Source organism: Symsagittifera roscoffensis, chromosome 2, assembly GCF_963678635.1.
Source record: "Symsagittifera roscoffensis chromosome 2, txSymRosc1.1, whole genome shotgun sequence".
Classification (NCBI taxonomy): Eukaryota; Metazoa; Xenacoelomorpha; order Acoela; family Convolutidae; genus Symsagittifera; species Symsagittifera roscoffensis.
Window position 1 is genome coordinate 26845159 of NC_087063.1, and position 24599 is coordinate 26869757.

Genomic DNA, 24599 nt, shown 5'->3' on the forward strand with positions numbered 1-24599 from the left:
GACTCTCAGTTAGTTTGTGTATCAATTAGTCAGACTTGTGTCTGCTTTTATCTCTCTTCGAATCAAATCAAGTTTGCACCTGCCTTCTGATTTTGACTTCGAGACTAAAACTCCATCCAAACCATCTCGTCATCTGAGTCATTGTTTGTCTCATCTTCGAAAAATTAACAGCCTTTGTCTACCTTGCCTGTCTGATTATGAACTGCCTACAGAAATTCGGCTAAACCTGCAGTTAGTTACTTATTTGATGGGACGGCAGTAACTTCTTGGGTACCCTAAAAGATAAATTCGAATTTATCTCACTTTCTGGACATCTGTTTTACAAGCTTCAACTACCTGATTGAAAAAAAATGAAATCGAAACAAAATTTTTCGCTTGAAATTATCAGTGTAAAAGTGAGCGGATTTTGATTTAAAACTCCTTTTCCCGCATTTCCATGGATTTCATTTTTACGAGCCCAAACCAAAATTTTTCAGAAATTAAATTAGAAAAAAAATCAATTTTTTGGTTTATGGAAAAATAATTGTCATACAATTTTCATATATGAAAAAATGTTTATTATAGAGATTTCATACAATTTTCTGTACCTATGGCATTGCATGGAATTGTATGGTAAGAAGTTTTTCGTATATGGAAATTGTATGATAAGAAGTTTTGGTCAACCCGGGAATGGTTGGCATATCCACTCGAATATAACATCAGTTTTGAACTAGAATTTGTACTAAAACATTAAATTGCAACATTTATCCATCTTCAATGCAATTGATCGTGTATATAATTAATTTCTATTCAGTTATCGCTAATTCGAAATCAGTATCGGCTAAAAAGGTGTGTGGACACTCTAGCTGTTCAGTTCAGGCTTATTACAATCCCTTCGAAAGTTCATCTATGTAACACAAAATTAGTTAAATCATCGTCTCATTCTAGCTTTTAATCAGTCTAGAAAAATCTAAAAACTTCTCAAAATTCTCTATAAAAAATGTTCACTGCTCTTTTTTGCGGTTTAGCATGGTTCACATTCGCATTTTTTGAAGACTGATTTTCTCACTGATTCTTTCTTTCCGTTGGGACATTCGAATCGGATTGAGTACTCGCGGTATCTCGTCACTCGGCAACACAGTTCGGCCCCAATTTCCGTGAGTTGTCCGTCCGCTCCACTGGGAATCATGTTGCGGCATGTAGCGGGACACTCGGCAACTATGTTATAGGTTCGGGTACTTTTGCATTCACCGTTAAAAACGGTTTGATCTTTTTGCTCCCCACAAATCCTCGGTTCGGGGGGATCCACTGGTGTATCCATAAGGACCCCTTGATTTGGATCTGCAGCATCATCGTAGACACAAATACCACTCTCAATCTTACTTTGCTGTTCTGCTTTTTCGAAAAAGAATTGCTCCGAGTTATAGTAAAAAGCATTTACACAGCCAATGCTTGTATCCTGCGCATGTTCCAGAGCTTTTTTGGGTAACTTAGAATTGTGCCCAAATACGAACTGCTCAACGCCAAAAGAATCATCGGAAATTGCGACAGAGTCCAGAACAATATGTGCCGGGTTAAGTCTTGAAATTTGGTCTTCGATTGACAAATATCTTTGAGACATTCTAACGCTAAATTTGCTGCTGATATCCCGGGCTATAATGACCCCGCTTTCAAGTTTTATAACTTTCCCTTCATTTGACTGTCTCAAAGAGACCCCCACCCTCCGATCTCGAATGTAGACAGTGAGAAAACATGCGGAACAATCTGTGTAGACGTTTTTCAGGGTTGAGCTGAAAATAATTCCGGCGTCGTCCTTGAAAACTCCGACAAATGTGAAGTTTTTCACATCTCTCCATTCAAAGTTTGCGTGAACGGACGAGAATTGACTGTTGAACTTCATTGAAGTGACATGCTCGCAATATTCGCCTGAAAATCCATCGAAGCATTTGCAGACAGCCTGCTCGGAAGTATCAACTGCACAGCGTCCGTGGCCTTCGATGCATCTCTTTGATTCGCATGCATCGTCGTTAAGAGGTCCAGATGTGTCATCAGACGTGAACAACTTTTGATCACAAATGGCTCCTGAAAACCCCGCTTCACATACGCAAGATTGGTACCCGAAAAGATCAGTTTGGCACATTGCATTGTTTTTGCAAACAGGAGTGCCATCGATGTCCAGGCATAAATGGTTCTTCTGCTCACAATTCTTACCCGTGAAATCTTTCTGGCAATGGCATTGATAGTCGCTTCCCATATCGACGCAGACGCCTCCATTTTGACAAGGGTTATTCGAGGACTCACAGATATCGATGTCAATTTCACAGAAACTCCCTCTGTAGCCAACTCCGCAACCACAGGTGTATTCGTTTAACCCATCAACACATTTGCCCCCATTTTGACACTGATGATCAACGCAATCATCCACGTTTTTCTCACACATGTTTCCATGGTAACCATCCGGACATGTACACGTGAACTTATTGTTGTCAGGATGCGACTTGCACTGACCCCCGTTTTGACAGGGTTTCTCGTAACAGTAATCAATGATTTTCTCACAAAATCTCCCCTCGTGGTTTTCTTGACACTCGCAAATGAAGTCCCCATTTCCTTTCGTTAATTTGCAAGTCCCCCCATTGCAAGGTTTGAGTGAACAGGGGTTGCATTTTCCAACCACGTATGCTGGCGGCTCGTCCTCCATACATGTAAATTCTTTGCGATGTATGTGAGATATTTCGAGGTCCTTGGTTCTTTCCGGCTCGCTGCATTTACCCTTGATCTCGATTCCACTGGACAATCGAGCGACTGCCAACCATTTCAAATTACAGTCGCAGTAGATCGGGTTTCCAGAAATGTCCAGTTTCTTAATGTGGGTCATGTTTTCAAAGGTCGTATCAAAAATTTGAGAAATCGCATTTGAGTTCAAAATCAGCTCTTCGAGCTCCCACAGAATTTGAAATGTTTCGGGTTGAATACATTTAATATAGTTGTAGCTGAGGTTCAACTTCCTTAGTCGTCTCAACCCTTTGAATGTTCGGTCAACAGGCGGAGGCACGACAGTTCCGATGAAATTGTGCGAGAGATCCAAAATTTCCAAATTAGGAAGATACTCGAAATCAGCTGGGTTGAACTCTTGGATCAGAGCCGAGTTGATCGCGAGATGTGTCGTTTCTAAGGGTATATTCTGAGGAATACTCACGGAGACCTCACGACACTGGACGAAAGTCTTGTCGCATGTACAAAAGTCGGGACATTTCGAGTCGTATATGCATGCGTTTTGGTCGTCGAAATCACACGAGAGATCGTTGTTGTTTAAATCTGAAATCGGGAGGTCTTTCAAGTTCGAGGGTTGTTGACATCGTGGATTCCCATGGACCAAATCGATTTTATTATTCAGCCATGAATTGAACCATTGCATGTAGCAATTACAGATCAAGTGGTTTCCAAGTAGATTCAACGTGTATAAAGGTAGGTTCTCAAACGCGTTGATCTCGATAGTTTTGATTGTATTATCTGCCAAACTTAGATAAGATAGCTTTCTGAGCCCTGTAAAAGTTGTGTTTTTGACGCATTTGAAGTAGTTTTCTCGCAGCTCGAGAGAAGTCAGGTTCTTAAGTGACTCAAAAACGCCATCTTCAACATGAGTGAGTTCGTTTTTCTTCAAGTCAAGTTCGTGTAAATTGTAAGCTCCGTCGAAAGCATTCAACTCAATTTTTGCGATTCTGTTATCCGACAAATCCAATTTGCGGAGGTTTGGCAAATTTTTGAACGACCCATCAGCCAGAACTTTTGAGATCTTGTTTCCTGAAAGATCAAGATCGATGGTATACTTTGGTAAATTCATAGGGATTGATTTCAGTCCTTTTCTGGAGCAATCGATTTTCCCCTCTGGGTGACAGTGACAGTTCTCGGGACATGGTAAATCGATGAAACAGGATCCGGCGCTCGCAGTTCTTTCTCTCTCGCCTCCCTCGCAGATGAATTCATCCGAGTCCATCTGAGAAACGGCTTTTCCAGCCACTCTCTCGGGGTAGTCGCATTTGGCACTAGATGACACCCTAGCCGGCATGAATGATATCCATTTAAGATTGCAGTCGCAAATCAGAGGGTTGCTTCCCAGGTGTAGAGTTGAAGTTGACTTTATATTGTTGAAAGTTCCGTCTTCAATCGAGCGGATTTTGTTGCCGAAAAGGGAAAGAAGTCGCAAATGGGTTACATTATCGAACAGTCCTCTACGCAGACAGTTGATTTTGTTCGTACTCAGAAGCAAAATATTCAGTTGCGACAAACTCTTGAAAGTCTCAACTGGAAGATCTTCGATCTGATTGCTGTAAATATTCAACTGTGTTAACTTCTCCAAACCACTGAAAGCATAGGGCTCAATTTCGGAAATATGGTTGTTGCAGATGTCCAGCTTGGTCAGCATTTTGAGCTTGGAGAATGCGTAATTAGGCAATTTCGTGATTTGGTTCGTGTGCAGTCTTAGCTCAACTGCATTTTGTGGGATGTTAAATGGGACATGGGTTAATCCCCTGCTTCCACAGTCTACCGTTCCGTCCGGATAGCAGTCGCATTTTTCGGGGCAAACTTTTGGCGCCGGACAGTAGAGCGCGTGTCTTTCCTCGGGTGTCAGTTTTTGAATGGTCTGGGGACTCCCTCTGTTCTTGCTGATAGGCTTCTTTATTCCCTCATCATTCTGGATCCCGTCTGTTTTGGAATTGGGATCATCCATTTGGTTATCCATTGGATCTAAGCAGCCAACTTAGCTTTTATTTTTGAGTGTGAATAAACCAGGAATACAAACCAGCCGACAATGCGCAGTCTACAAGCCAGAAGAAAGTTATGTCATTCGAAAGATTCTTTCAAGACTTTCGGAACTGTTACATGATTGTGAAAAAACGATTAAATTACATTTTTGCCTACTTTCTGCTGGTTTTAAATGGTAGATGGTGTAAGTCGGCTGGCTTGTATACCACCATGTTTTTTTCATAGCTTTTAGCAAATCTGAGAAGCTAGCACTAGCATAACATTTTCTTCACAAACGAAATTTCTTCGCCTTTAAGTTATAATAACAACTTTAAAAAGCTTCCATGTATTTATTTTTCCTGAAAATTCCGTTTAAATTACTTTTTTGAACATATGACGCCCTTGATGAAAAATTTCATTTTCTGCGCGAACTATTTTCATTTTCCGCAAAAAATAAAATACCTCGCCGTGTTCAGCAGATGAAGCTCAAAATTGACCGAGCCAGGTAGCCAATATCCAACTCTTCTCTTAGTCTGAATTATCTGTTTTTTTTTGTGATTTCAAATGTGTAATTACAAAGCAGTTCGCCGATTAATGTGCGGTGCTTGTTGGTGCTTTTCCTTCCCAATTTTGAAGCCAATGAAAACTATGGTCAATTCTTAATCCATCCAACATAATTTTTATGCAAATACAGTAACTTATAAACAGCAAGCAACTATTTAAGGATGGCGCCAATTAGTTTTTTTGGAACAGTGATTGATGGGTTAAGTAAATAAAACCACAAGACAATGATCTGAAAGCAAGCAAGATGAGCTGAACTTATAGGTTACTTTTTACACAAACATGTCCCGTTGTTTGACTTTTTAACCTGCGCTCGTATTTAAATCAACGGGTTTCTAGATATCCAGCATGATAACCGTCAAGATTAAAATCGTTTGCCGCGGTCGCAGTAATCGAATAAAGAGCTTTTGTGTTCAAAAGCAAAACCGATCAAATTCATGTTATTGAAAAAATATTAGAAATTCGAGTTTCTTGATCAAAGATCGAACTTTGTATCAACTATGAAAAGACACGACTGCACGTAGCGCGGAAATTTTGGAGTTTCGAGTAGCTTTTGGGACTGAAAACTGGAAAAAATAAATATCAATTGTTTTCCCGCAAATAAATTCGGATTGATTTTACCGTGAAGTTGCATAAGCGTTCTCTTTATAAAAATAAATGCACCAGGTAGATTTAATCATCACTTCTTTTATAAATAAAAGCAGGTAACTTTTTTTGATATTTCTGATATTTTTGATATGAATTCAATGCGCTAATTAGTACAAGTATAAAATTTTGATAAAAACAACAAGCCTGAAAAAAACTCGAGCAGTTATATTTCTATTTTTGTTTCGAAAAGTGGAACAATATCAATGAAATAACATGGATTGGCAAACGTGCTGTCAAGTGGAAACTCTTCAAAGTGCTAATCAATTTGAAAAATATCAAACAAAGATAGCCGGTTACGGTTAATTTTTTTTTTCAAAAAAGTGGACTTTTTCTGCGTGGTGTGTTAAAGTATATGACGTAACACTATAACTTAGACATATTTGACAGATTTCGAAGAAAAATGACTCAAAAAGCAAAAAAAATAATCATAATTTTGAAAAAATTTAAAAAGAAATCAACGATTTTTCAAATATATTTCAAGAGAAGTTTTTCAAACTTTTCAAGTTTTTGATTCCCAAAATGGCCTTAAAAGTCTCCAAAAACTAATTTTACTCGAATAAAAATGAGGTTAAGCATGAATAAGCTTAACTTGTAGTGGAATAGAGTATTTGTATGTGTTTTAGTTTTTTTCCTCGCAAAATCAGCTACGACAAATAATCATCGGAGAAGGTTATAAACGGCCGAAATCAAGCATAAATAAAGTGCTCGCTCGCTTTACTAGCTCCAATTTAGACAAAAAACCAAAAATTTCAAACCGCTTTTTCAAACCTTCTTGTGAGGCTTGAAATAACGGCTGAAAAAGCTTCAATCTGATCTATCATTCAACTCTCTCCGATGATTATTTGTCATAGCTGATTTTGTGTGGAAAAAAAAACTAAAACATGATCAAATAAAATTTTCCTCTACAATTTTCAAATGGGCGAAACAATAGCGTAAACTAAGATTTACATCAAATGAAATCAAGTGTTCCAGAAGTTTTTATATATATATTATAAGTTTTGTCCAAAATTTTGTCAACCTTTTTTTAGGGTTAACAAAAATGATTTTGTAACCTCTCACGAATCACTAGAGAAGCCATGTTTCTGTTGACCAAATTTTTTGCGCTGCAGGCAGTTTTTCTAAAAACTATGCCAAAAAAAAACGCTTTTAGACATTTTCTTTGGAAAATGTTGACCCCAAAATCAGTTTTTTTTTCGCTCAAATGAGTATATAATAGCGCCGAAGGTGCCTCTAGAATCATTTACGAGTCAGTAAGCAAAAAATGAAATGCTCAAATTAGTACAAATGGGGAACCCTTTGAGACAGCAGGGGTCGAATCTTTGAGGGGTGGGCCTCCATCCCGCCCCCTTAAATCCACTACTGTGTTTATTGGATATAAATGTATCTTTGTTTCGCATTAAAGGGGAGCGGGTAAAGGGGAGGCGGGAATCGACCCCCTCACCTACGAAAGAGTCTCGCTTCCGGTATTTTTTATGGATCTTCTTACAACGGTATGGACATACGTGAAATTTCTAAAAAGCGTCTTTGGCGTTGACATACCCTAATTTTGAAGTGCGCGTCAAAGAAAAACGGAATGTTTTGGTGAAAACTTTCCAAAAGTGCTCAAACACAAGATTTAAACCTGATTTTTAGAAAAAAAGCCAGAGAAAAAAGTTTGTCAAAAAAATAGGCTCAGTATATTGTTCTGGGAGCGCAAATGAAAAATATTGACAAAAATTGGCAATTTCAATAATTTCTAATAGTGTTTCTACCTCTCCCGTATTTTGTTGGACAATATTTTAACACAATTCATTATTTTGCTCACTTTCTTTCGCAAAGGTTGAAAATCTTACCGATTCGGAGTCTATTTTTTCGTGGAAAGAGAGAACCAATAAGCTATTGCACTTTTTAAAATAAGCAGAGAAGATTTAATTCAAAGCAACATTTTATGCCATAAAAAAAGAAAGTCTAACAGCAATAATTGTTTTGAAGCCCAAACTGCCTCCTCATAAGATTGTTAGCGCATTTAGTTGATTCACTGAGTTTAGTAGCTTCAAGCAAACCGCTTTGTCAGCACTTTTAACCCCTTTGCCTCAATCAAGTCCTTTTGGAATAATTGGATACATTTCTGAAAAAATGGACATTCGAAAAACAATGAATGCTAGAGATTAGTTGCTCTTATTGTTGCGCTTTTTGATTAGGATTTATTGCTTGAAATATCTGACCTTCACCATCAAAATGGCCGAAAAAAATCCAAAAAATTACGTTGATTTATTGAAAAATCTTCCCCCAGATTCCATTATTGATCCTAAATTAATGATTCCGATTATCACTAGCATTTTGGCAAGAGTTGATCCTCTTGAAAATGTATTGAATGAAAAGACCCAGGAAATAATTGACTTAAAAAACAATGTTTTTGATCTCGAAAAGCGAGTAAATTTTCAGGAAAGATATTCGAGCAAAGATTGCTTAATTTTTTCGAATTTTGGTATCAATCCATACTCCCCCAACCTGATTTTTGACATGTGCAACCTAGTTACACATTACTTTGATGGCTATGTATTATCACTGGGAGCTATCAAGGCATGTCATCCTCTTCCGACGCGCAAGGATTCTGGTAAGAATGTTCCAATCATTTTGAAATTTGTCTATTTTTCGGACATAGATGAGATTTTCGGAAGGAGGCGTATGTTATCTGGGCAGAAGGGCGTTCAGGGAAAAAGTTTATTCATAATTGAACGGTTGCCGAAATCAGATATGGAAATTAAAAGGAAATGCGATAACATGAATCTTATTACAACGAATCAAAACTGCCAAGTGAAAGTTTTTTGCCAACGACCAAATGGCTCATTTTATTCCCAAAGTGTAAATAGTCTTGCTGGCGTGGAACAACTAGCTAAAATTGCAACCAAAAACAGATCAATCAAAGCCGGCCAAGACCTCACAACTATCCTCAAGCAGTTCAAAAAACCTTCATTACTGGGCGCCATACTGGTGCTCAACTAAATACCAATTCAACTCCTGGTATTTCGAGGAGATGGTCAGAGAGGAATTTATCGCCAGAAAAACTGAATCTTGATAATCAGGCCTCAAAGAAATTAAATATTTAAAATGAATCAGAAGCGCTCAATATAGAAAAAACAGTAACAGAAGAAGCTAACAAATAAATTCAACCTACTTGACTGAAGTCTTATTTTTTTGTAATGGAGAGAAATGTAGAAGAACGTCATATGGGACAACTTAAAAGACAGTTTTTTGTGTTTTTCAAATATAATGTCCCTCAGATGCCAGCATGACCAACTCGTTATAGATATTGACCAGTTAGAACAAAAACCTTTGATTATTGCGCTATGCGAAACCTGGCTGTGTGATAATGATTATCTGAATCTGAGTTTAGTAGCTTCAAGCAAACCGCTTTGTCAGCACTTTTAACCCCTTTGCCTCAATCAAGTCCTTTTGTAATAATTGGATAAATTTCTGAAAAAATGGACATTCGAAAAACAATGAATGCTAGAGATTAGTTGCTCTTATTGTTGCGCTTTTTGATTAGGATTTATTGCTTGAAATATCTGACCTTCACCATCAAAATGGCCGAAAAAAATCCAAAAAATTAGGTTGATGAATTTTGCAAAGGAAACTCCAAAAACACGAACTTTTTTGCTGCTGATGTTTTTAATGAATTTTTTGCCTCAATTGGCGAGAAACTGAGAAATCCTGAATTTGATTACAAAAAAGCGTTGGGTTATGTAGATTGCATCGAAAAATCAATGGTTTTTTTTATAAAATTACCCACAAGGAAAATGAAAATGCCATATATATGTTGAAAAATAAAGGTTCAAATGGTCATGATGGCATAAATAACAAAATTATAAAAGTATCGCTCCCTGTTATTTCTGTAAGAATTTGCAGCCTTTTCAACCAATGTGTTGCGAGTGGTTATTTTGCTCAAGGCTTAAAAGTGGCAAAAGTTATTCCCCTTTTGAAGGGAGGTTTAAAAGAATCTTTGGAAAATTATAGACCTATTACTTTACTCAGTTCACTCAGCAAAATTTTCGAAAGGAAAATATTCAATAGAATGTATAACTTTGCTAACAAGCAGAAGATTCTTTATGAAAAACAATTTGGATTTCAAAAGAAAAAGTCATGCGTGGACGCATTAATTGAATTCACCAAATTTATTAGAGAGGGATAGGACAAAAAATTGGTAGGTCAATCATGCCTTGTTGATCTCAAAAAAGCATTTGATACCATAAATCACGATCTTCTTTTGGCAAAATTGGAAAAATACGGCTTTAGAGGCCGGATTTTTTGTCTTCTGAAAAATTACTTTACAAACCGGTTTCAATTTGTTCATAACTGATAATAAAACATCTTCTAGTCGCTCTATGTCGTGTGGAGTACCGCATGGGTCAGTTTTAGGTCCGTTTTTGTTTTTAATATATATAAATGGTCTTCCGAAAAATTGCTGAAGGATCTGAGGTTGTTCTATTTGCTGATGATACTACAATATGCAATGCAGAAAAAAACTGTTGCGATAGCTTTGATAGTTCGTTAAATAAAGTGGATAGATGGTTCAGAACGAATGGACTTTGTGTCAATCCTGGTAAAACTCAAATAATGAAATTTGGTAATAACTTTTCAAAAGATTACTTTGCTTTTCGTACTACAGTTCAAATTACAAATGTGTGTAAATATTTAGGCATTTTTGTTGATAAGAAAATTACTTTCAAATTTCACATTGAACATGATTGCAAAAAGTTAACTAAATTTTGTGGCATTGTCTGGAAAGCTAGGTATGTTTTTTCTAAACAGCAGATGCTTCGCTTCTACAAAGCATATGTAAATCCTACAATCACTAATGGAATTTTAATATACGGCAATACATCCCAATCTCACCTTACCGAGATAATGAAACTACAAAAAAATCTTGAGAGCAATTGTTTTCAAACGTAGATATGAATCAATTAAAAGAAATTATGGACGTAAATAAATTGCTTACTGTTTTTGATTTATACTTTTTTGAGATGTTTAAGTACTTGTTTATGGAATTGCGATCGGACAGAAAAAATGGTTTTCTGTCTCAGATTTTCTCCCAAAAAAGTGGACCATGTACCAGGAGCAAAGCAAAAGGCTTAATTAAAGTGGCAAAATTTTCTACTACCGCTAAACAGAGATCGCTTACAGTTAGAATTGTGCAGGCTTTTAACTATTTAAAACAAAATGACTTGATACCTGTTAATACACATGAAATGTCAGAAGTTAGTTGTTTGAGACTCTATAAACAGTTTTTTCAAAATTACCTAAAAGACAATCAGGACCTCTACGAACTGTTTTTCAATTTCAGCCCTTAATTTAATTTGTTTGTTGAATTGATGCTGGCTGTCTTCTCTTTACTCTCCAGGATATCCTACTCGATGAGCAGTACTGCTCTTTAGGATCTCCCTCCAGGTATAATATATTGCTTTTGGCGTTGTATATGTAGCTGGTAAAGTAATTCAAATTTCAAATTTCAATATTAATCTTACTGAGATTTTTAGTAAAGAAAGACTAAATTAGTTGAATTGTGAGAAAGTAATGAGATATTCATTGGCTAAAACTAATGATCAAATATTAAATCAAGGTGAAGAAGCGGCTCTTTTCCAGTCCTCCCCCTTTGATATTTTCTGAAATTCAATATGTGAAAGTCTATTTAAACTGACCTTTTATGTTAAGAACTGCGTTAAAACGTGTCAGCGTGAACAAGTGAATAAATTTGTACAGCATTTTTAGCATGCAAAATGTCGTGTGAACAATTTTTGAACAGTTTTTATTTTAGATTTTTTCTAGGGGGGTTAGAAACTGGAAAAGAGCCGGAGAAGTTAGCTTGTCGGTAAATTTTGTCTACTGTAGTCTAAAAACAGAAAAAAAATGTAAAACAATTTCTATCGACACTAAGATGAAAAACCTATTTTTATCAAACAAGCACTAAATGAAACATCCAAAATTAGTTTTTTTTGTAAAACAAATTTTTTTATTCTAAAAGTCTAGAAAAAACAGTAATTTTCCATATAAAGAGCGCTACTCGATCGCGTTACTCCCTCGAAAATAGACTAAATTTCAAAAACTCAATTCAATTTTTCTCGACAAATCAATTTTTCTGATAAACAACAAAAAAGAAAAAAAATTAAAACACCTGAATGTAAAGTTTCCCCTCATTTTCAATCGTAGGAACAAAATGTCTGTTTTTTCCGTCTGGTTAAAAAAACAGCCTGAATTGCAATTTTTTTTATTAAATCACATATCGTGTAAAAACATGAACACTCGCGCGTGTTTAACCATGAGAACCCAAAATAGAATCTATTAATCAAACAAAACTGATATTTTTGCTTAGCAAAACCTAGATAAACTTTGAAATAACGAAAACAACGTGTAGTATCGCATAAGAAGGTGGTGATAATGAGAACCTTCATTGACCAGCTACATTGAAGTTTATTCTCAAGTTACAAACAACTTCTGGTTCCAAAATCAGTTTTAATCATTCCAATGATAACAGTCAAATTTGCGATAACTGATATAACTGAGGTTATAGCAGGGTTGAATTTGTTTCGATTAGTGAAATGACCAGGCTTGGCAAAATTCTACGCATATATGTGACAGGTTTTGGGTGTAAGCAGTGGTTGCTTTGTTGCGGTCTCTGGGCTTCTGAAGTTTCTAAACTATGCGATAATAGTTGCATTTATCCCAGATTTATGAAAACTTTAACTTTTGTTTTCGAATTTTGAAAATCTTGAAAAATTTCAGATTTCTGTTGTGTTCGCCAGTGAATTCCAGAAGCTTGCAAAAAACTTCGTTCAGCATTTAAAAGCTCATAATTGCCAGCAGTTATTTTTCAGTTTCTTGATTAATTGGAGAATTAAGCCAAGCCTGTATCTATTAAAAACTTCAACGCCAACTTTTCTGCTCATAATTTATCCATGCGGGGTGCACTAAAGCTACAAAGACAAAGGTCACGGGATCGATTCTCACCATTTTTAACCATTACCCACCAGCCGTCGTTGTTACTAAGCACGCTGTCGTCACCTGTAAGAGAAACTTCAAGCTTACGAAAAGTATGATAACTAAAAGCAGTCGTAGCACTAATTGAGATTCAATGAACTGAAATACAGATGCAAAAAATTGGTAAAAAACATCTAGTCCCAAATATGATTGCAAAATTAGTCAAAGTTTACACACCAACGTTATTGCAGTAGAAAAAAATTTGAAAGTATTGTTTAAACAAGTGAAAATCTTTTCAAAACTAAATCTTTTGAAAAATCTTTTTGGTTTTAAAAAGCTAGAAATTCAGCAAATGTAAAACAGTAAAAATAGAAAAATCAGATAGTGATGAAGGCGGATAAAACCGGTGGTGAAACTTACTGTCTGAGCACGCAAACTCGTCCGATTCCACCAACTGCAAGGGGGTGTTTTCCAGATGGGCCGGAAACGAACACTTGATCGAGGGCAGCTGCTCCGTCTGAACAGGTAAGGCGTGCGTCTGCATGATCTGTTGCCACCCTGTGAACCAGCGGACGTTGCAGTCACAAATCAGCTGGTTGTCATGGGCCATAAACCTCGTCAGCTTCTCGGTTGGAAGGTTCTGAAAGTTACTCTCAAACAATGTGGTGAGATTATTGTTATCCAGATACAGTGTCTGTAAATTGATCAAGTTGCCGAAAGTGTTTTCCTCGATGCAAACCAGATAGTTGTGAGATAATTTCAAATGCGCCAGGTTTGAGTTGGATTTGAAGAGTCGACTTGGAATGACGTGGATCTTGTTGTGGGTTAAGTCGAGGTCATTCAGATTCGTATTTTCCCGGAAAAGACCCTCGGGTACGATTTGAAGCTTGTTGTGGCTTAGTGTGAGTTGCTTCAAGGCTCCGAGCTTGATAAAAGCGTCACTTTCGATGAACTCGATGTCGTTATTGCTCAAAATCAAGTTGGTAAGATTTGAAAAATCGTACAAGTGACGATTTTCGATGATCGTAATGTTGTTTTCGGTAAGGTCAAGGTAACCGACCGAATTTGGAAAGGGTACATTTCTCAAAAACGCTGTAGATGTTATGCCAGCTTTTCTACACTTCAAGCCGATTTCGGAGTAATGTCCGAATGGAAAACATTCGCACTCTTTAGGGCACGGGTACTTTGGTGCACTCTTGCAATCATGCAGGGGCAGAAATGAAAGGACATAACATATAAAGATGATCAGATTAAAACTCTTCATAATTTCGAGTGTTCAGCTGAATATTTACTCTTCTTAAGATCAAAAATAAATATTGAATTGTAAAATTGTGGCTCTTTTTATTAGAGCGCCAAATTATAAAATGGTAACAATAAACCGTTTAGGACTGCGTAATTATTCTATAGAGACTTAATCTCTAGTTTAATAAATTGGTAAAAATATGTCTCGCTGTCTGGTAAAAAATTGGTAATAACGCCAAGTTTTGGACTACAACTCAGCGGTTAATTGGAACCCTTCGTTCGTAAATCACAAAATCGAGTTTTGATTTCCAAATAATTGCGTGCTCTTCGGACCTTAGTCTCGACATTTGATAGTTTTTATCCTTTAAAATCTTGTCTCTTTAACTATTATCCTCTAAGCCAGATTGGGCGAATTTGAAGTTCAGAAGCTGAAACAAAGATTATTATTTTAACCAATTGAGAAAATAAATTAAGCAGTGGCCCGTCGCGGTTTCAATGTGCGAAAAGACCCACCCCACGGTGTAAGCCGATTTAATATGTATATGAAATAGGAACAACGCTTTTAATAGGATAGCGGAATCAACAATAAACTTTTCAGGGTTTTATTAATGGGTTAAACCACACTAGAACACCTGGTTAGTTTTGCAAGGTTTATTGTTCTAGCCTAACCTACAGGGCTGTTTTGTTATTTGATAATGAGTAATATTTTCTCAACACTGAAGTTGTGATTCAACAATTGAAACTGAAATCAGTTATTTTCAAAGTTATTTTTAACTCTCTAGAAAGAAGAAGACGCAACTTTAAAGTCACTGTCTTAAAAAGGAGGAGAAGTTTTTCATGAGAGTATCTAGAACAGAAAAATTTATCATATTGCAAAAAAAGACGAAATGCAAAATTAGATTTTTTCGGAAAAAAAAAGCTTTTCAACATGTGTTTGGAACTTTTGAAGAATTTTTGAAGTAATTTTAAAATATTAATCAATTGTCCAGTTTTTAATTAATCTGAAATTTCTGAAAAATCTGTGTCTTCACTAAGTTTGAGCCTCATAAACAAAAAAAAGTATCAGACTGTTTTTCAATTCTGAGAAAAGTCATATCGAAACTTCTTTTTTGACGACTGATAGTTGAAATGACGACTGATTGTTCTGTATTATGCTATATCACTTAGACCATGTGAGCTCCGAGGCATAGTCAAAATCGAGGCAGTTTTGGTAACTCAATATACTCTGGCAGTGGCGTGCGCAGAAATTTTTCTAGTGAGGGTTTCGGTTTTTCGAAATATTTTGAAAATTTTGCAGGTCTTTTTCTTTAGGTCGACCTATGTAATTTTAAAAAGGACCCTATTTTGTCAACAAGTTTCTGCGCCGCAGGCAAACTTTTTAAAAAATATCCCCAAAAAAGGCGTTTTTAAGCACTTATTGGAAAATTTTGACCAAAAAATTGCGTTTTTTCGGCGTGCGCCCCCCCCCCCCCCCATAAAATTATCTATAATGGCGCCTAAGGCGCCCTTCGAAAACTTTTTAGGTTGGTCAGCCAAAATCGGATGCCGTGAAATTATACCAAAAGTAGGACCTTTCGGAAAAATTTGACAACCAGAATTAAGGGGGGCGGTCAAACCCCCTCCTCGGCACACTACTGTCAACTGGTCTATAATTACCATAGAATGGTTTTTGTCTGCAATTTTCCAAAAAAAAACATTTGCATCAGAAATGAAATATTAGTTTTTCAAAAGTTCAATGACTTCGCATCCATCAAAATTATGATTTCAGAAAAATGGCCGAGTGGTGCATATAACTTGGAACAACATTCACAGTAGTTCGAAAAACAAAATCTATGGGTAAAAACTTCTTCTGGAAGTCAGAAAACACACCGACATTTGCCTATCAAACGTTTATTTTAGATATCCAGAATGGTTTCACTTATTCAGTGGTCTCGCTTAAATTTTTTGTTCTACTAGCAACTAGGGTGACAAAATTTTTCGGGGGTAGAAAAAGTGACCGAAGTTTTTGCTTTTCGCGCATTTCCTTTGTAAACGAAGGCTGGTTGACAGTAAGTAAATAAACTTGTCTTCAAGGGTTTTTCACTACTCTACACATTTTATTGTTCCGACTTTCGAATATTTATGCTTGGTGTAGTTTTATTCATTCAATTATTTTGTTAATTTTTCAATCCAAAAAGTTTTCAGTTAACCTTAAAGTGCAGTAGAAACATTCAGGGCTTCGCCTTGATATAAGAGCTGCCTCGTTGATATTAGCACTTATTCACCCAAGAGAACATCAACTAGGCAGTAAGCAGACATGCCTCTGAAATCACTCTTCTAGCTTTTTACACAGAAAAGTCAGAATCGTCAAACTCATATTCAACATTAAAAAATTATAACCCTTAACGAATTTATACCCGACCAAAGCAATAAGGGTGAATAATTTTCTTAGAGTGGGTAAATTCCACAAAAGAAGCTCAAGAGAAACCAGTTTCTTTTATCTGCGTTTCTTTAAAACTGCAATTTCACCAATTTTTCGGATTGTTTTGCTGTTAAAATTCTACGCAAGTCCTTCTAATAACACAGTGCACCTAAAAAATGAGATTTTTTTTAAATATGCGCTGATCTGTCGCAATCACAGCCAATGTAATAAAATAAAATAAAAAAAAATTTAAAATGAGATTTCTTTGTGAAAATCATCCCCCCACACGCCATATAGAATACAAAGTGGTAGATTCCGCTCCTAGTAACAAATCAATTATGGAAAATAAGATTCGTTTATCCAATTTGGAACGATTTCTAAGATGGATTAAATCTCCGCTTACGCGTTGTTAGCGCAAAATATATCGAGAGATATTGGCCCCAAATTGGCCAAAATGGCAATCTGTAAACCCCACAACTTTACAAAAAATGACCACAAGCAAAGTATCTTTTCAAATTTAATTTTAGGACAACAACACCTTTTGAGCGACATAACAAATTCCGTCAAAAATGGCTAGTTAGAAAGTCGAAATTTGTCTGAAGGAAAAAAACTACCCCGAGCACAAATATTCCGTTACTTTTGATACGAATGTCGGAAGAAAATTATAAAGTTGTGTGGGTCCTACTTTTTTGATAATTAGTTCAGGAGGTCAAAATTCATTTTAAAAATTCTTCTCCTTTTTTTCTTTCTTGTCTCTTAGAAAAACACATTCAAAGTTTGAAAAATTAAAAATTCCTTACAATTTCCTTTTTGTTTCAAAGATGGTAGGGATCATTTGCGTTACTTGCAGAGCAATCAGTAGCTCTATTTTGGCTTTGTTTCAATGTCGAAGTTTTTTGAAAAAGATATTGTTCAAAATTTGTGGTTTATATTTTTCTAGCGATAAGGTTTTTTCAGCGCCGAAACAAAATTAGGAAACAGTTTGTACCAGCGAACTCATTTTCTGGATACTTCACTTAAACGTTCGAGAAATTAATACGGAAAATTGGGATTTCTAATTGAAACTCTTCTGTCGTAACTCAATTTACAGAAAAAATGAAAAATTTAATGGTTTCAAGGAAATAAATCGCAAATACCCGTAAATGTTGGTTCTAATTCCTAACTGATGGAAATTATTTTTTGACTGTTTTTTTTTGGTAATCTGTTTCGATTCCAAATTAGATACTGACTTGGGTTTCACAGATTTGAGTTTTGGGTTTTTTGAAAACAAAAGAAATTACCTGGAGCTTTTCTGGTCAAATAAAATACTCAATTCGAGTTACTTCAATAATCGATTGTGAAATGGCAGTTTATTAACCCAGCTTGAAAAGTTTGTTTTATTGCTACTTTAGTTTGCTGTTCTTTTTCCTAAGAAGCTTTCGCGTGCCTATTAGCGACTGCAATATTCTAAGGATTTTCTCGGATTTCGGGGGCTTTTTGGGTTTACGGGCTGAAAGCGGGCCGTTGTAAATGAGCTACTTGTGTGTGGGTGAAAACTGTAATTAGATTGTTATAAATAAATGATTGATTTTAAATCGCTCAAAAGTGAAGCATTTTGGGCTGTAAGGCAATCCGGGGCAATAAGAGAGTGGGCTTTTTCACCACACTGCTTGATGTTGGAAGACAATTCAGAAAATTCAGCTTGGTAAAAATATGCTTACACTTTATGAAATATGCGTTAAAACAAATTTTTTGGCGATAAACATAAGTAAAAGTGCAAAAACGTTGCAAGTTTTCACTAAAATTGGTCAATTAGCAGCATGGTGTTAACAACGAGGCGCATAGCTTAAAAACATGAACTAAACATGGATTAAGGGCAAAATATTCAAGTAAGTCTTAAAGCCTGATATTTGAAACAAATAGCTGATTTCGCAAAATCAAGAAATCGACAGAAAAAGGCTGGGAGTCTCAGAAAAAACTCATAATCTTCTTTTACCGACCCAATTAGCATAATGACCAACTTGTTAAAATATTTTATCTGCTTATTTCTTAGGGCTGGTTTTAATGGTTGAAACTTTAAGAACTGCTCTCGTTTTACTGATTCATTTATTAAAATTTATTGATGCTTAGATGAAAAAAAAGCATTCTGCTTAGTTTTACCCAAGAAAATTGTTGCGCAGCAAATAGTAAACGTTTTTGCTGTTTCGGGTTAATAGGAGTTGTCGTTGCGTGGCGTTGTTTATATTTACATTTATGTTTACAGCTGGCTTAAAATTGTGCCAATGCGCCCTATGACATACCATAACTGTTAGATTTGGTGCTACTTAATCGATAAATAACTGTGATAATGAAAGAAGATATAAGTTAACTTGGGCTTCAGTTTTGAAAACCCAACGGGAAGTTAATAGGAAGTAAGGCGGCAATAGCGACACGTTTCCTTCTATCCAATTAGGAGACTAAATTTAAGAATGAAGTTAAGTGAAGGTAGAAAATTGAATTGGAGACATTCCTGATTAAATTTAACTTACCCTAAACTCTCTTTTTAGTCGCCTTGAGACCTATTCATTTTTTTAATCACCTTTCCTAGCTGGAAATTAAAAATTTGACGCGATTTATTTCTTTTTGAGTTACTATGAAGTAATTGTATTGTGGTTGTACTGAAATAAAATTCTAAATCAGTAAATTATTTCAATGAGCAATTGCGGCGATCACAGCAGACTTAAATATTTTGGTAATACAAATAGTAGATTTTGAAAAAGAGAAAATCAATGAGCGAAAGTGATTTTAAGTTTTCTTATAATGAATAGTTGGTTTTAATTGCATACAAACTTCAAACAGGTTACAATAGATGCCAATCATCGGATCAAATAATCAGTTCACGTGTTGAGCGACTCGGTCGGGCTCAAAAATAGGTCAAGGGTTTTGTTCCAAGCTCTTCTTAACTGTTTTATTCTACATTTAAGGGTGTAATAAAACCTGAAACAAAGGTAAACATTTTTCGTACCTTAAAACGTCGACATGATTTCAAAAGGGATTTATTTTCAATATGAAAAACCGAATAAATTTGATGATTTCACAAACTGATGACATTTTCAAATAACACAAATAATATATTTGATAAATCTGAAACGCTATTATGGCGCTTTGCTTCGTTTCATGGCTCGATATCAATCAAATTGATTTACATGTGCATGGTATGCTGATGCATTTTGACGGAATGTAGTTAGCAGATAGATAATTATGTTGGCTCAGTCAATTGATAATGAATGGCTTCGGTAACCTGATATTTGGAATCAATTAGGAGAGGTATACAATTACAATATTTACCAGCCCCACAATATCACTATATAAAACAATTCGACCTGAGCTCAATTAAGCAAGAGAACCATCGCAAACATATCATATGCTGGATTTTAGACATGCTTAACCCTAAACTAAAACCATGCAACATCGTCTCGACCCGAACCGACTAAAGAAATAACAGCATCGTTATTACAGAGAAACTTAAACTCAAATAGCAATATGGGATCTTGTTAACTATCACTCGTTTTTTGCTAAAGGGGAGGGGGTGCAATTCGTTACAAGGTACCTCACTCGCATATACTTGACCATTGATTTCTTTCATTATTGGGGTGGTTAATCATTACAAGGTAACATGGGGGGTAATAATTTACAAGATCCGCAATATATCGGTCAAAGATAAAGTTGAAACGAAACATAAATAGTCGGGACAGGAAACTAGCTGTATCATTCATTGAATCAACTGGTTCAGAGTAGCTTCAAGGCACGAATTTGGAGAAACAAAACCAAATCAAATCAATAGCAAACAGAGGTGGCGTTTCTCATGATGGAGAGACCAAAAGATGGAAGTTTATTTTCTGTTGTTTTCAGCCAATCAGAATTGGCAATTCAAAAATCTCAAAAGAATCATGAAAACCCCAAAGAAAGCGAATAAATACCGGCCATTAAAATTAATATTAAACGATTAAAAAAATAATCAGATACACAAATTTTCATATATAATTCATTTTCTGTTAATAATCAGTTCGGTTTTGTTCTAACGATTGTGATTGGTTAAAAGTTTTCCATCATTTGGTCATCCATCAAGATAACCCTCCCCGCAGTTAGATATGCGTCGTTGCGGTGTTTTATCATGTTCAGTGTGGGTCTAGGACAACAAAGCGACGGGACTTCAGGTAGAAAATTAAACTGTACAAAGCACCTCAAAAAGCCAACTTTTCATCTGTTAAATGTTGGTTTTCATAGTTTTGGTCAAGATTAGCCCATAAAAAACCTTATTCATGACAACGCACCACTTATGAATGACATCAGATAATTGCATCAGCTGGATTATAAAATGCATAAATTGTACACATGAAAAACCCTTCAAGAATTTTTAAATTTTCATTTAGAGGCTCAATTAGAGGCTTAATTAGAGTCTCAAAACAAGAAATAGCCAATAACTGGTAGAGAAAGCTCATTAAGTTGGGAAATTCCACCAAACAAACTCAAAATTATTCAAATTTCATGACATGACTTTCTGACAAAATGTTCGACTTGAAGTCCCTAATTTTACGATTTGGTTTGAAATCCCACCGGCTTTTTGACCGGCACTCATTCAGTGTATTTTTTGATGGTGTGATTAAAAACCAGTACAGTTGCTGCATATCAGAGATTGTGGTGGGCCGAGGTTGTGGTTTTATGATTAGTCTAACGCGACCGAAGTTTGGTTTTTCCGAAATAAAATAAGACCGAAATATATTAATTCCAAACTTTGCAGACCAATGAAATATGTCCACAACTGGCGCGACCCAGGATAAAAAACCAGCGACCGGTGCGACCAAGAAAAGTTCAACACGAAAGAAGCGACCGAGCAAAAATAGACACGATTGACCGATCGCTGCACTTTTATTTGGTAAACTTTATCAAAATTATGCATAATTTATGTAATTTGATCTTTTAGTGTTTTATTTTTTTTTTGCATTTTATACATTTGAGCAAAATGGTTCTCCAAAACAATAAATTTGATATTGTGTTCTTTTTTCCTTATTTTTTTGAAATTTGAAGCATACTCATTGTGATACCCCCAAATAATGCTCTTGTGAACTTTCCCTGACTCTCTTGACTAGAAATTATCGGATTGTCTCAATTGTCGTTACCCCATCCAGAGTGTCTCGACATTATGGCCAGGCTATTGCGACGCAATTGCAGACTATGGCCATTAATTTTCAGACTATCGCTGTTAATTTTTAGCTTATAGCGACTAGTTTTTAGACTATTATGTAACAACTTTCAACACTGTTACGTTTATCATTCAGACTATTGCAACTATTTTATAAAAAAATCTTAAAATATGGCATCCCTTTTATGCCAGCAATCTCAGACATCAATATACATTATAACAGAGTGGAAAACGCGCAATCAAAATTGTAATTTTTGCTCAAAAAATTATTTTTGGCCTGTATTTTTTTTAAATTTGCAGAGTTTTTTTAAAATAGGGTCATTAGAGGGTTGTAGGGGAGTTCGGAAAATTGATATAAAATGGTCGACAGTTTTCAAGTTTGAGTCGCAAAACCATCCCAAAAAACTGTGCGCACACCCCTGTCTAGATATCGTTAATCTATTGCGTTACGACTGACGGTTAGTGGAAGGAATATGTTTGGGGACTACCGCTATCTAAAATAGCTTTTAGTTGAAGCAAAAATTTTTCAAACCGAAAAAAATAAAATCAGATTAGGGCTGTTTATGGGTTCGAGTTAGTTTTTATCTCACAAAATCAGTTAGTAAGAAACATGCAGTTTTGGATCGAGTAAGAATCATACTATAACTTTCTCAGTCGTAGAATGTTATAAAAGTTCCCAGTGTTGAACAGGTCCAAATAAAGCCCGCAAATAAATTTAATCATAGCCTTTCGGGCCCACGGTAGCTACACCCGCTTTCTAACAACATTTTAACGTTGACTTTCATATTAAAATTAGGTTCTTGAACAAACTCAAGAATTTGCACCAATCAAAACGCAAACAAATTTAAGGATAGTCGGTTGCCAATCAAGTCGAACAGCATGTTCTGGCCACTGTGAAGAGAAAACCAAAAAAATGAAATCGTTTTGAAAGTCGTAAAGTTTAAATTGTTTTTCAATTTTCTTGTCCAAAAGTTTTTTTATTGTTTTATCAAAAAGCTATTGAAATACAGTGCTGATTTAAATTAACATAACAAAACGCGTTAAACTTGAATTTTAAAACCCGTTTTTCTCAAAGTGGGTTGAGTTTAGGTGAAAACTTATGCAGACAAAATTTGCTTAAAATTTTAGCAGAATTAATATGGTGTAATTTATTTTGCGAAATTCGGGCACGAAATTTTACCCCAAAAATGGGTCATTTTGGTTTTTCTTAGTTAATCAAAAATTACACCAAAAATACCCAGTCAATCAGAGACATAATTATATCAAAGGGAGCCTCTTACATAGCCCAACAAACTTTATGAAGGGTATTTTCTCCAAAAGAAATTTGGAAATTGTTTAAAAACTGTTTTTAAATAAAAATTTGGTATTTTATATAGTAAAAACGACTTTTTTTGTCTATCAAACAAAAATAAATTAACTTATACAATATTTTGAAGATTATACCCTTTTTAAAGTTTGTTGGGCGATGTAAGAGGCTCCCTTTGATATAATTATGTCTCTGATCGACTGGGTATTTTTGGCGTAATTTTTGATTAACTAAGAAAAACCAAAATGACCCATTTTTGGGGTAAAATTTCGGGCCCAAATTTCGCAAAATAAATTACACCATATTGATTCTGCTGAAATTTTAAGCAAATTTTGTCTTCATAAGTTTTCACCTAGACTCAACACAATTTGAGAAAAACGGGTTTTAAATTTCAAGTTTAACGGGCTTTGTCCGGTTGATTTAAATCAGCACTGTAGATCAGCAAATAAAAACAATGCTCATTAAAAACTACAATAGCATTAAAATCTACATACTTGAAATTGTAAGTAAGTTTCTAATTCCAGTCTAAGTTCTTATCTGTTTTCTTTTCAAAAAAAACGACCACATTTTTCAACACTGCGACAACATTTTCGATTTTAGTTGTTAGAATCCGAGCTACAAAAAATGGCTTGAGTTCAGAGGCGGATTTAGGGGAGGAGGCGGGGGGGGGGGGGGTGGACGCCTCCTTCTTCAGGGATTCGACCCCCTGCCGACCCAAAGGGTCCCCCCTATGATACTTTTTCAGAAATCCATTTTTGGCCGACCGACCCTAAAATTTTTCTAAAGGCGCCTTGGGCGCCAATATATACTAACTTTGAGGGGGAGCGCGCGCCAAAAAAACGCAATTTTTTGTCAAAATTTTTCAAAAAGTGCCCAAAAACGGCTTTTTTGACTGGTTTTTTAAAATTTGCCTGCGGCGCAGACAATTTTGCCAAAATAGGGGCAAAACAGTGCTTTGGGAGAGCTCGAAAAATCTATTTGGTCGACCTAAAAAAAAAGGTCATCAAAATTTTGGAAAATTTTTTGAAAATCCGCCCCCCCCCCTCGAGAAAATCCTAGATCCGCCCCTGCTTGAGTTTGATACAATACCTCACCCTCTACAAGTTTTCCTTCAAGTTGTCCAAAATAGTTCTTCATTTTTTCTGAAAAAAAAAACAGTCTAAGCTGTTTTTTCCTCTCCTTTTTCATAAAGGTCGCAACAAAACTACTTAAGACCAAAGGCTTGAGTAAACACAAAAACGATTTTTTGGTATTTCTAAGAACAAAACTTTTACGGGTAGATAGAGGTAGATATAGGGATTTTCTGCTCATCGTACAACATTATACAGCTGCAGTGGTTGGGCTTGCATGTGCGGCTCAGTGGCAAAATATGATATATAGGTAAGAATTAAATCTGGTTGGCATAAATATGCGACAGAAATAATGATGAGACAGAAGTGACAGAAGTATTTTAAAATATTGTAGATAAATTATGGGTCAAATAAAAGTCTGTTAAAACTTACCCTGTATTTATCTGTAGATTTTAATATTCAGATGAACGGAAGTATCAGTTAATAAAGATTGAAACTTAGCTTCAATCCTTCTTTTTCTAGATAGAAAAACGA

The 24599-nt window shown here is 35.7% G+C and overlaps 1 protein-coding gene across 14 annotated transcripts in view; it reads right to left on the bottom strand.

Moving 5' to 3' along the window:
- Positions 1–715: 715 nt before the first annotated feature.
- LOC134840480 (slit homolog 3 protein-like) overlaps positions 716–24599 on the bottom strand; it is a 40514-nt gene continuing 16630 nt past the window's right edge. For 8 of the 14 annotated variants that reach the window (XM_063856305.1, XM_063856309.1, XM_063856299.1 and 5 more), the window contains exons 2-4: positions 13306–14555; positions 12916–12969; positions 716–4725 (exon numbers count right to left, since the gene is read on the bottom strand). In XM_063856305.1, coding sequence (XP_063712375.1) covers positions 1004–4725; positions 12916–12969; positions 13306–14149 — 4620 coding nt within the window. In that variant the 5' untranslated portion in view covers positions 14150–14555 and the 3' untranslated portion in view covers positions 716–1003. Of the gene's footprint in view, positions 4726–12915; positions 12970–13305; positions 14556–17808; positions 18196–18228; positions 18408–18667; positions 18687–18807; positions 18867–19511; positions 19719–24599 lie in introns of those variants that run through there. The other 6 variants (XM_063856303.1, XM_063856307.1, XM_063856310.1 and 3 more) reach the window with 6 other exon arrangements.